General features: G+C 45.5%; 1 protein-coding gene across 1 annotated transcript in view; it reads left to right on the forward strand.

The window, feature by feature from the left end:
* TDP2 (tyrosyl-DNA phosphodiesterase 2) overlaps positions 1–12,849 on the forward strand; it is an 87,495-nt gene that overhangs the window by 20,951 nt on the left and 53,695 nt on the right. The window contains exon 3 of the mRNA XM_030186419.1: positions 9,342–9,442. Coding sequence (XP_030042279.1) covers positions 9,342–9,442 — 101 coding nt within the window. The remainder of the gene's footprint in view (positions 1–9,341; positions 9,443–12,849) is intronic.

Here is a 12,849-nt window from a genome sequence, read left to right on the forward strand (position 1 = left end):
TAGCTTCTCACCAGTTATCAAATATAACTATTTTTACAGGGCTTCAGCAAAGAGATCTCTCTCTTCCTCTCTTTTCTCCCGTGCTGAATCTGGAGCAAAAGCCAGTAACTCCTGAGTAACTTCAAACTCTAGGTCAATCAGAGCTCAGAACAGCAACATTTGAAATAGCTGACTACATCACTGCAGGCACTGCCCCTTTCTCCGTGTTAACTAAAGGGTTCTTTTACTGAAGCTTAGCTTGAGTTACCTGCAGCAGGACCCATTTTATTTCTTTGGGCCCTGCTGCAAATAACTTGATCTAAGCTTTAGTAAAATACCCTGTAAAGAAGGATAGATCAGTTCTCTGACAGCTTTAAGCATAAACATGCACCACCTGTTGGCCAAACTAGAGAAATACATTTCAGGAAAATATCAAAACAATTATCTCAGGCTTAAAAATCCACTGTTCTGTCACAATGACAAGAAACATCATTGGAACTGTTGAAGATAATTTATAATGTGCATTGTATGTATGATGTATTTTTAAGTTGTATTAGAAGCTGTCTTATGAGTTTAGATAATGTAAGAGCGCATTCAGTTTAGATAATGTAAGAGCGCACTCAGTTTTTTTAATGTATAGGTTTTATATGTATTTTTCAAAACTTTTTGTAGTGTGAATAAAGATAGGTTAATAAGAAAATTTAGTCAGTATATAATTATACCGGTATATTTACAGGGGAACTTTCTTTTAGGGGCTATATACATATTCATAAGACTCCTGTCCATGCCTATCCTGTAGAAAGATTTTATTTCCAAGGTCTGCATTCCTCCTCATAGTATAACTTCTCTGAATCGGGCTCATACCCCCTTAATCTGATCCTCCTCCAGTAGTGACCTCACTGTATCCACCCTGGTCCTGGGACAAACTTTCCCTAGCTCTTGTCCCCTGCTTCTGAGCTGGACCTTCCTTTACCCACCTGTAGCACACTCCACTCCTGGTTGCCACTTTATGGGAGCTGCAACTAGCCTCTTAGAACCAAAGGATCGCTCTGCTTTTCGGGATTCCCCTTTCCCTCCAGGTCAGTGGCAGAGGACAGTGCAGGTAGCTTAAAACTGTAGGCATCAAAATACCCCTATAAAGGGTAAACATTCCTCCTCCTTCCAATCTCCTCCCCCCTCCTCCTACACACACTGCATTTAATTTCAAAACTTCTCTCCTTGGACTGGGCTTCCTCCCAGTCCCCAGTGACTCTCTAGGGAACTCACTCTCCTAGTAATCCCCAGCCTAACAGGGGATTACACATACTGTTTCTGTAGTTTTTACCCCTTCCAGAAATTGTACAAGTTTAAATTGTTGGCAGCATAATTGCCTGAATTTTAAATCTGGTCTTAAGGAAGCCCCAGAGAGAAAGAGTACTCTTAAGGATGCTTGTCAACCTCTTTTGGCTGAGATGGGTTATGAGGTCTGGTATAGACAAATATGGCTCTACTGGGCACCTGAGATATGTGGAAAGAAAGTGACTTGCCCATCTAGGGCAATATATTCCAGCATGTTTTTTTTATAAATGCAAAGTTCATGTTACCATGGTGGTCCTTAGGCATGGTGAGGCCTTTTCCATAGACATTGGTAAAGATTTGAAAGGCGAGCCTCTTACTGAGCTTCCAGTGCTTTTGCCAAATGTTAGCTAAAGCTGATAAATGTGTAAGAGTAGGGCAACTGGAGTTTTTAAATGCCTCTAGAAAATGCACCTTATTTTGAAACTGTACATTTCTCCAAGCTGTTCTTTTTATAACGTAGTAAATGGTGACAGATAAAGACCTGTGCAGTCCATCCAGTCTGCCCATCAAGGTGGTTAGAGCTGCATCCATGCTGTAGGCAGGTCTCACCTGTGCGGTAACTCGCAGAGTTCAGTTTCACATTCAGGGCCACTCCATTCCAGTTCTCCTGCAGTCGAGGTTGGGAGTGGGGCTGTGGTCCAGAATAACAATCCGGGGGTTTGGGAGGCACTTGTATCCTCATGCTCAAAGATACACTATAGTTGCAGCTTATTCAAATTCAATCAATTTGTTTCTTTCAACTCAGCCACAGGCAGTTCTTCAAACCTTTATTAAGCAGACCAAATAGCATATAATCTCCAACTTAGATTCAGTCCTTCTGGTGTTCCTCAGAAGAACTCCTATTCCAAGTCTTCTCTTAGGTATATTTACAGGGATACCTCATGGGTACCAAATATGTACATATATACAGTTCACCTGTCCATGCCTCTCCTGTAGGGCAGTTCCATTCTCGGCTGTTTCTCCTTCTTGCAGCATAAATTCAATCTCTGCGGGCGCAGACCCTTCTCAGGTCTGACCCTCTTCCAGCAGTGACCCACCCTCTGGATCTTCCCTGGTCCTGGGACTGAGCTCTCCCTAGCTCCAATCCCCTGCTCCTGGGCCCACCCGTAGCACACACAGAGGGGCATAATCGAAAGAGACGTTCAAGTTTTGCTGAGGACGTCCTCCCAAAACGTCCCGATGGAGGGGCAGGGAAACCCGTATTATCGAAACAAGATGGACGTCCATCTTTCGTTTCAATAATAGTCAGGGACACCCAAATCCTGAAATTTAGGTCATCCTTAGAGATGGTTGTCTCTATACTCGGTCCTTTCTGGTTTTCGGCGATAATGGAAACCAAGGATGCCCATCTCAGAAACGACCAAATGCAAGCCCTTTGGGTTTGGGAAGAGTCAGCATTCTTAGTGCACTGGTCCCCCTCACATGCCAGGACACCAACCAGGCACCATACGGGGCACTGCAGTGGACTTCATAAATTGCTGCCAGGTACATAGCTCCCTTATCTTGTGTGCTGAACCCCCCAAATCCCCCCCCCCCCAAACCCAGTACCCCCAACTGTACACCACTACCATAGCACTTACAGGTGAAGGGGCACCTAGATGTGGGTACAGTGGGTTTTGGAGGGCTCACATTTACCACCACAAGTGTAACAGGTAGGGGGGATGGGCCTGGGTCCGCCTGCCTGAAGTGCACTGCACCCACTAAAACTGCAACAGGGACCTGCATACTGCTGTGATGGACCTGAGTATGACATTTGAGGCTGGCAAAAAATATTTTTAAAGATTTTTTTTTGAGGGTGGGAGGGGGTTAGTGACCACTGGGGGGGGAGTAAGGGGAGGTCATCCCTGATTCTCTCCGGTGGTCATCTGGTCAGTTCGGGCACCTTTTTGTGACTTGGTTGTAAAAAAAACAGGACCAGGTAAAGTTATCCAAGTGCTCGTCAGGGACACCCTTTTTTTCCATTATGGGTCGAAGACGTCCATGTGTTAGGTACGTCTTCGCTACGCCTCCGACACGCTCCCGTGAACTTTGGTCATCCCTGCAATGGAAAGCAGTTGGGGACGCCCCAAATCGGCTTTCAATTATACCGATTTGGCGACCCTGTGAGGACGCCTATCTGCCGATTTGTGTCGAAAGATGGGCGTCCTTCTCTTTTGAAAATGAGCTTGACAGTATCCTGGTTGCCACTTTCAGGAAATAATGAATATGTATATGTGAGTACTCTGGTTTGAAGAAAAATTCCCCCAGGGTGTGATAGATTTGCCACTTTCAGGAGCTACAATCCTCCTTTAGAGCCAAGGGTCACACTCCTTGCTCAGGATTCCCCCTTTCCTCCTCCTGGTCTCTTGGCAGGGGACCATCAGGCAACCAAAGATGACCTCATGGGCACAACTCCTCCCTCTTGGTCATTCACTACAAGGGCAACTCCCTTTCCCCCTGCATTCTATTTCAAAACCACTCCCTATGGGCTTAGCCTTCTCCAACCCAGAGACATCCTACCACTCCAGCCCTCTAGCAGGGACCTCCCTCCCTCAAGGGCTCTGGAAAAGTCTAGTAATGCCCATTCCCATGGGGTATTATACAAGTTACACCCTTTCTTTATTAAACACTGATATCACAAATGGGCAGTTAGCAATTCCCCACCGTGCAAGCAACACAAAGGCAGTTATATATGATACAATCTTGGAAAAGTGATTTTGTATTTTGTCTGCAACATAGTCGTAGTTTAATTCATGATTAAATCCATATCCTGCTACTGATCATTTCTATAGCGCTACTAGGTATACACCGCACTATACACATAATATGCAGGTATTTTTGACTGTCCCTAGTAGGCTCACAATCTTAGGTGTTTTTTGTACCTGGGTCACAAGGAGCTGCAGTGGGAATTGAACCCAGTATTTGTCTTCTTTGGTAATTCTTTATACACTGTCCTGTTATTTATGCTCCCTAGACTCAAACCATTTGGTACTACTAGGTCTTAAATCGGTGCATTATGAATCCACTAGACACTCAGCTTTTTCTTTCTCTCACTGAAGCTGTGGAATGATCTCCCACCATATATTCGTAGTGATATGTCCTGAAATTTGAGATTCTTTTAAAAACTTATTTCTGCCCATTAGCTTTCAGTGGATGATGGAGGAGTAGTCTAATGGTTAGTGCAGTGGGCTTTGATCCTGGTGACCTGGGTTCAGCTCCCACTTCAGCTCCTTGTGACTTTGGGCAAGTTACTTAACCCTTTATTGCTCCAGGTACATCAAACATATAAACGGCAAGTGACCGACTCACCTGGAAATGCGCAGTAGAGTCGGAACGCTGAGAGTGTAGAAGTCCAAGCCCTGCCTCCACCAGCAGTACAGCCCAATAGGGAGGAGGGCTTGGACATGGGCGTGGAAATCAGAGGAGGAGGGAGCAGGGAGGGAAGGAGGGGGTGGAACTGAGGGAAACAGACGCTGGGGGGAGGGCAGGGGAGAGAGCAGGGTTGGTAAACGGGGTGGGGGGGGGGGCATAGGAAAACAAAAGACTAGCCCGTTGGTATGGGCTTAACGGCTAGTAAACTTAGATTGTGAGCCCTCTAGTGACAGAGAAAGTACCTGCATATAATGTGCACAAAGCTGCGTACGTCTAGTAGTCCTATAGAAATTATTAGTAGTAGCAACAATTCTCCCAAGTTGAATCATCCATAAATGCATCCCTAACCTTGTAAATGGATAGACAAACACTAGCCAGTTTATTTTCGAAAGAGAAGGGCACCCATCTTTCGACACAAATCGGGAGATGGACGTCCTTCTCCCGCGGGCGCCCAAATTGGTATAATCAAAAGCCGATTTTGGGCGCCCCCAACTGCAGTCCATCGCGGAGACGAACAAAGTTCCCGGGGGCGTGTCGGAAGGGTAGCGAAGGCGGGACAGGGGTGTGCCAGGGCGTGCTTAAGAGATGGGCGCCCTCGGCCGATAATGGAAAAGAGAAGGGCATCCCTGATGAGAATTTGGTCCACTTTATTTGGTCCCTTTTTTTTCAGGTCCAAGTCCCAAACTGACCAGGTCCAAGTCCTGAACTGACCAGATGACCACCGAAGGGAATCGAAGATCACCTCCCCTGACTCTCCCAGTGGTCACTAACCCCCTCCCACCCTTAAAAAAAACCAACTTAAAAATTTTTTTTTTGCCAGCCTCAAATGTCATACTCAGGTCCATCACAGCAGTATACAGGTCCCTGGAGCAGTTTTAGTGGGTGCAGTGGATTTCAGGCAGGTGGACCCAGGCCCATCCCCCCCCCCCCCCACCTGTTACACTTGTGGTGGAAATTGGGAGCCCTTCAAAACCCACCCGAAACCCACTGTACCCACATGTAGGTGCCCCCTTCACCCCTTAGGGCTATGGTGTTGGTGTATAGTTGTGGGGAGTGGATTTTGGGGGGGGGCCTCAGCACCCAAGCTAAGGGAGCTATGCACCTGGGACCAATTTGCGGAGTCCACTGTAGTGCCCCCTAGGGTGCCCAGTTGGTGCCCTGGCATGTGAGGGGGACCAGTGCACTACAAATCCTGGCCCCTCCCATGACCAAATGCCTTGGATTTGTTCATTTTTGAGATGGGCGCCATCAGTTTCCATTATCGGCGAAAACCGAAGGCGCCCATCTTTAAATCTGGCGATCTCAGCATTTAGGTTGACCATCTTTAATGTTGACCTAAATGTTGAGATTTGGGTGCCCCCAACAGTATTCTCGAAACGAAAGATGGACGCCCATCTCGTTTCGAAAATACAGCGCCGTCCTCGGAGATGGGAGCCCTTAGAGATGGGCGTCCCTGATTGAAAATGCCCCTCCACGTATAACGTGTCTATGATTGGAAGAATGACTTAGAAGGTATGTTGTCCTCTTTTTCTATCTAATTTTATGGAGTTCCTCTTATTCTTTGCCTGTGTTTTAGATTGTACACTACCTAGATATTGTAAGCAGGTACCTCTAGGTGCAGCCAAGGATAGAACAATCTCCTCCAGCCACAGGCTCCTGGTACAGTCAAGAAATAAATGTCCACCCGCAACTTCAATCTTAAAGACTTTATTCCATGCAGGTTTCTAGTAGACCTGATACACAGTTCCAACAGCAACATTCACCTTCAATCTTAAGCACACATAAGCCACCTGAAAGTGTGTGTCAAATAGTCCCCTTTAAGCAGTAGGCTATCAGCACATATCAGGATTCAATACAGGCTCACAGTCTGCTCCAGTCTGGGCTCTTTATCCAGTGCACAATAAACAGTAGTTCAATTCCAAATAAAAGCAGTTCTTTCAATTCATCATCACAGTTAAATCACAAAGCAGCAATTTCTACCTTCTACTCTCTTTACTTTCAGGAGAGTTCACTACTTTAGGGACTCCTCATACCCAAGGGATTTCACCCTGCCTCAGCTTCACTGGTAAATTCAATACTTTAGGGACCTCCCTTACCTAAGGATTTTCAGCTTGCAAATACTTTTGGGACTTCCTACTACTACTACTACTTAACATTTCTAGAGCGCTACTAGGGTTACGCAGCGCTGTACAATTTAACAAAGAGAGACAGTCCCTGCTCAAAGAGCTTACAATCTAATAGAACTTCCTCACACCCAAGGGATTTCAGCCTGCTTCAGTAACATAGTAACATAGTAGATGACGGCAGAAAAAGATCTGCATGGTCCATCCAGTCTGCCCAACAAGATAAACTCATATGTGCTACTTTTTGTGTATACCTTACCTTGATTTGTAGCTGTCATTTTCAGGGCACAGACCGTATAAGTCTGCCCAGCACTATCCCTGCCTCCCAACCACCAGCTCTGGGACAGACCGTATAAGTCTGCCCAGCAATATCCTCGCCTCCCAACCACCGGCTCTGCCACCTAATCTCAGCTAAGCTTCTGAGGATCCATTCCCTCGGAACAGGATTCCTTTATGTTTATCCCACGCATGTTTGAATTCCGTTACCGTTTTCCTCTCCACCACCTCCCGCGGGAGAGCATTCCAAGCATCCACCACTCTCTCCGTGAAAAAATACTTCCTGACATTTTTCTTGAGTCTGCCCCTGCATCAGCTTCACTGGTAAATTCAATACTTTAGGGACCTCTCTTACCCAAGAGTTTTCAGTCTGCAACTGCTTCTCTCCTGCTGGGACTCCTTCCCACCTGCCTAATCAATCCCTGGCTTCTGCTACCACAGCCAATCATTCTCCTTCCATTAGCTTCCACCACACCCATACCAACTGAGTTAAGCATTAGATTAATGATGAGCTCCTGCACACAGGGTTTCCTAACTCTTTCCCCCTAGTGGCAGCCAATCTACACATCCTGCCAGCTTACACCCATGTCTTCCCCTATTGCAGCTAGGAGTCCAGTCCGGGTTCCTCATCTCACCCCCTGGCTCCTTGCCTGCAATGCCTTCTGGGACTTGTATTTCAAACTGACACTGGCTTAACCCAACTATCCTGGATGTGACTTTATCACAATATGCATTACCATTTACAGGCAGTATACGAAGTCTTAATAAAAGATAAATGATCTTGCTTCGTCTTCTCCGCTGTAACAATGTTGCTAACTATCAACATTTTATGTGCTAATTTTAACCTTAAGATTGCATCCCCCACTGAGATACACAACAGCCACACTCATAGCATATGAGAATGTATGTAGTTGCTTATGTTTGCTCGCTGTGCATCCTGGAAAATTGAGTCTATTAAGTTATGTTTATGGGTATTAGGTATAATATATAGATTAGTTATCTGTAGTAATAAAATACTTGATTTTGTAGGAGTTGCCATTGCAATCTACTGCTGCTGTAATGACATCTGTCATCAGCAGCTTAACTTTAATGTTCTTTGAGTCGGTTGTAGTATCTTGAACCTTTACATGCCTTTGGGGCCCTTTTTCAAAGCGGTTGTAAGCCTAACATGGGTTTACTGCATGCTGTTTTGGAGTTACCGCCAGCCCAATGCTGGCGCCAGTGGTAATTCCAGCCCCGGAAAATGCCATTTCTTGCGCTAGGGAAATTAGACCATTATTTTTTAGCACGGTGCTAACCAGATGGTAAGCAAGCAGCACTGCGCACTATCCGGTTACTGCTGGGTTAGCACATTAGCCCTCAATGGGTGGTGGTAAGTGCACCCCTCCTGGCATGGCCACGCGTTAAAAGCAATCTTACCGCATGGCTATGTTTTTTTTCTTTTTGTGTTTTTTCCTGGCCATTTTACCCGCTGCAGTAAAAAGGGCCTCATCACATGGCAGAAACAGCCCCTGCCGCTAGTGCAGGGCCCTTTATCTTCTAATCTAGTAACTAATTTGTTTGATAATTTTATGGTGACTTTCTCATCTGTACAAGAAGGTCACTTCTGCATACTTTCATAGCTTTTTGTCTTCATAAGCTATCAAGGCCATGGTATATACAAATATGAACAAAAAATATTAACATTATTGTTTTGTTTGTCAAGTTTGTGAAACTACCTTTTGGTTGTAACTCGCTGTGATCATTGGATACAGCGGGCTATAAATTTTAATAAACAAAGCTTTTAAATTAGCTGGGCATAAGTGCCATGTTTCTATTTTTATCAAGCAATAGTGATCACTATACTCGGCAAATCTATCATTTGTCAAGAAGGATCTTTAAATGGAAATACTGATCTTTAATTATTTGCAACTATTTTTATTTTACTGATCATGAAGTGATGGCTGAGAAACAGGGAAGTCAGGATTCAAATCTTTTCACACTGATGCTTCTTTCTGTTTGAAGTCACTTCATCCTTCATTACCTCAGGTTTTGTAAGCTCATTTGGACAGGGAAATAGTTTGTGTACCTGCTTGTAAATCACCTTTAAGCTCAGATTTAAAAAAATCCACTGAGTATAAATATGGTTCAGAAGCAGATTTTTAGCTCAGTTCTCTTATCTGTCCAGTACTCTAACTACCAGGCCTTACTTTTTTTTTTTTTTTAAATACTTCTCTTGTTTTGTAAACCCAATCAATATTTGAATGACCTCTAGTGTGATTTTTATTTTTTCAGAGGGCACTGAATTCCTTTTTTGAGTCTCCCGTTCAAAGCGTCTCCTCCCAGCACAGTCTTCTGGCCGGCATGGACACAGTAATGTCAACATCTGAAACATGGCAAGTTATTCCTTCTGTAAAAAAAAAAAAAAGGGAGAGACAAAAATAAATTAATAGTAAGAGACCCACAGACATAAGAGACTGGCTGACCCTTTCGCACAAGCATTGCATACTAGAGCTCCATATTTTATAAATGCTATTCATAGTTGAGTCTTGGGTGTGCCATGAAAGTGATGTGTTCAGCCGAGATGCTAGGGCTACCAAACTAGTGATGTCTTTCCAAGTCAGTTAACTGTGATGAGGACATGCCTGAGATCAAGCCTCTATGGAAGCCAGTAGTAGAATTTATTGGGAAAAGATAGTCAATAAAATCTACGCCTGACACAGCTGGGTTTTGACCTTATATGCTGCGTCAGGGGCTCGCAATACTGAAAAATAACATAAGTAAACATTTTAAACACAATAAACAATAATAATAATGATAACGTTAGGAATACCATATAAATAGCATAAAATTATATATATATATATATATATATAACCCCCCCCCCCCCCCCCCCCCCGTTTACTAAGTTGTGTGGCAGTGACGACACAATATATATAATAATAAAAATCATAAAACGTTTTCTCCAAGGACAAGCAGGCTCCTGTATTCTCACAAGTGGGTGACACTGATCTGCGTTGCCTGGTCTGGCATTTTGCCAAAGCTAAAAAGAGAGCTTTGTGGAGTGCAAGCCGTGCTTCACTGCGTATGCCTTCCCATCCGACGCACGAATGTGGTCTCGGTTTTCTTTTTTCCACATGAGGAAAAGGTGCTGTTTTTTTTTGCCATCTCCTCATTTGTCTGGTCTCGGAGCTTTTCTTGTGCCTTCTGGCTGTATTTTTTCTCGTTTTCTTTGTGGCTCCTCTTATAGGACCTCTCTTTTTTAACCTTCCTTTAGTTTCTTAAATTCTTTTTACCCAGTTTTAAGTTTACTTATATTTTTCGCGTCATCTGGCTGTTTCTAGGTCCTGACTTCATTTATGTCCACGAAGACTCGCAGTGGCTTCAAGCGCTGTACCCAGTGCAATCGTACTACCTCGGGAAAGGACACCCATTCTTGGTGTCTGTAGTGTCGTGGTCCCAACCATAGCCCTGCTAACTGTGTTCTCTGTCTTCGCATGAAGAAGAGGACCCAGGTTTCCCGACAGGCTCAATGAGAGAATATTTGGAGCAAAGTCTGGTGCATTGACATCGAGCATCGCAGCAGCATTGGGAGCGTCGGTAAGCATGGCTGCTTCGAGACCCTTAGACACTGGGAGTAGTGAGGTGTCGAGTGGGTTTCCACCTGTCTCAAGTCCTCTTGCAGTGCAGGCCCCATTGGACCGTCCCCAAGGCGACGTGAGAATTCAATGTCGTCCTCATCAGCACCGAGGAGCCTTTGTGGCGAAGACCAAGAAACATCGTCATCGGTCACCTTCAACGCATGGTGCTTCTGGGAGCTCCGGGCGTCGAGGGATTTGGCACCCAAGAAGCATTGGCGCCGGGAGGATCACACCTCCATACAGGAGGTGCCGATGTTCCTGTCTCCAAGCAGCTGAGGTCCTGCTCTTGCATTGACCCCAGTGGTTCTGCAACCTGCACCTCAACTGGCACCCCAGCTTTTCCCAGTGTCAGCCCTTGATGAGCACATCTGGGCCTTGCCCCCAAAGCTGCTGGATGGCCGTGTGCATCGGTGTCAGAGGTGCTTGCGCCTACCCTACCTCCCATTGCGGCTCTGCCTGGCGCTCAGCCTGCGGTGCGGCCGCCATCGCTTCTTGCGGCCCCAGTGTTGACTGCCACCCAAGCCGGCCCCCCCCCCCCTGATGTGGGTGGAGGAAGCTTCACCGGTGTTGAGACAGGAGTCGACTTCTCGATGCTGCTCTCGAGGAAATGGTTCTTCGACCTCGAGGCAGGTTCAGTCTCGGCAATCTCATAGGGAGATATTGTCTGATACTGAGAGAGTGCTCATGGGATTCGAATCCCAGATACTTTTTCTCAGATGAGAATTTGCTAAATAGATACTTTGCTAAATAGATACTTTTGTTCTGTTTTCACAGAAGAAAATCCTGGAGAAGGACCGCGATGGACTGCAAAAAGTACAAATGAGATTGAAGTGGATAGAGCACCGTTTACGGAAGAGAGTGTGTATGAACAGCTTGAAAAGCTAAAGGTGGACAAAGCCATGGGACCGGATGGGATCCACCCCAGGATATTGAGGGAGCTCAGAGAGGTTCTGGCGGGTCCTCTTATTAAAGATTTGTTTAATATATCCTTGCAGATGGGAGAGGTTCCGAGGGATTGGAGAACGGCGGAGGTGGTCCCTCTTCACAAGAGTGGTGATAGGGAAGAAGCTGGAAACTACAGGCCGGTAAGCCTCACTTCGATTATTGGAAAAGTAATGGAAGCGATGCTGAAGGAAAGGATAGTGAATTTCCTGGAAGCCAATAAGTTGCAAGATCCGAGACAACATGGTTTTACCAAAGGGAAATCGTGCCAAACGAATCTCATTGAGTTTTTTGATTGGGTGACAGGAGAATTGAATCAGGGAAGAGCTATGGACGTAATCTACTTAGATTTCAGCAAAGCTTTTGACTCTGTTCCCCACAGGAGGCTCTTAAATAAACTGGATGGGCAGAAGATAGGACCCGAAGTGGTGAACTGGATTAGGAACTGGTTGACAGACAGAAGCCAGAGGGTGATGGTGAATGGAATTCGCTCGGAGGGTAAGGTGAGTAGTGGTGTGCCTCAAGGATCGGTGCTGGGACCGATTCTGTTCAATATATTTGTGAGTGACATTGCCGAAGGGTTAGAAGGTAAAGTTTGCCTGTTTGCGGATGATACTAAGATCTGTAACAGAGTGGACACCCGGGAGGGAGTGGAAAACATGAAAAAGGATCTGAGGAAGCTAGAAGAATGGTCTAAGGTTTGGCAATTAAAATTCAATGCGAAGAAATGCAAAGTGATGCACTTAGGGAATAGAAATCCTCGGGAGATGTATGTGTTAGGCGGGGAGAATCTGATAGGTAAGGACGGGGAGAGGGGGTGATAGTATCTGAGGATCTGAAGGCGACGAAACAGTGTGACAAGGCGGTGGCCGTAGCTAGAAGGTTGTTAGGCTGTATAGAGAGAGGTGTGACCAGCAGAAGAAAGGAGGTGTTGATGCCCCTGTATAAGTCGTTGGTGAGGCCCCAGCTAGAGTATTGTGTTCAGTTTTGGAGGCTGTACCTTGCGAAGGATGTAAAAAGAATTGAAGCGGTGCAAAGAAAAGCTACGAGAATGGTAAGGGATTTGCATTACAAGACGTATGAGCAGAGACTTGATGACCTGAACATGTATACTCTGGAAGAAAGGAGAAACAGGGGTGATATGATACAGACGTTCAAATATTTGAAAAGTATTAATCTGCAATCGAACCTTTTCCGGAGGTGCGATGGCGGTAGAACGA

Source organism: Microcaecilia unicolor, chromosome 1, assembly GCF_901765095.1.
Source record: "Microcaecilia unicolor chromosome 1, aMicUni1.1, whole genome shotgun sequence".
NCBI classification, from domain to species: domain Eukaryota; kingdom Metazoa; phylum Chordata; class Amphibia; order Gymnophiona; family Siphonopidae; genus Microcaecilia; species Microcaecilia unicolor.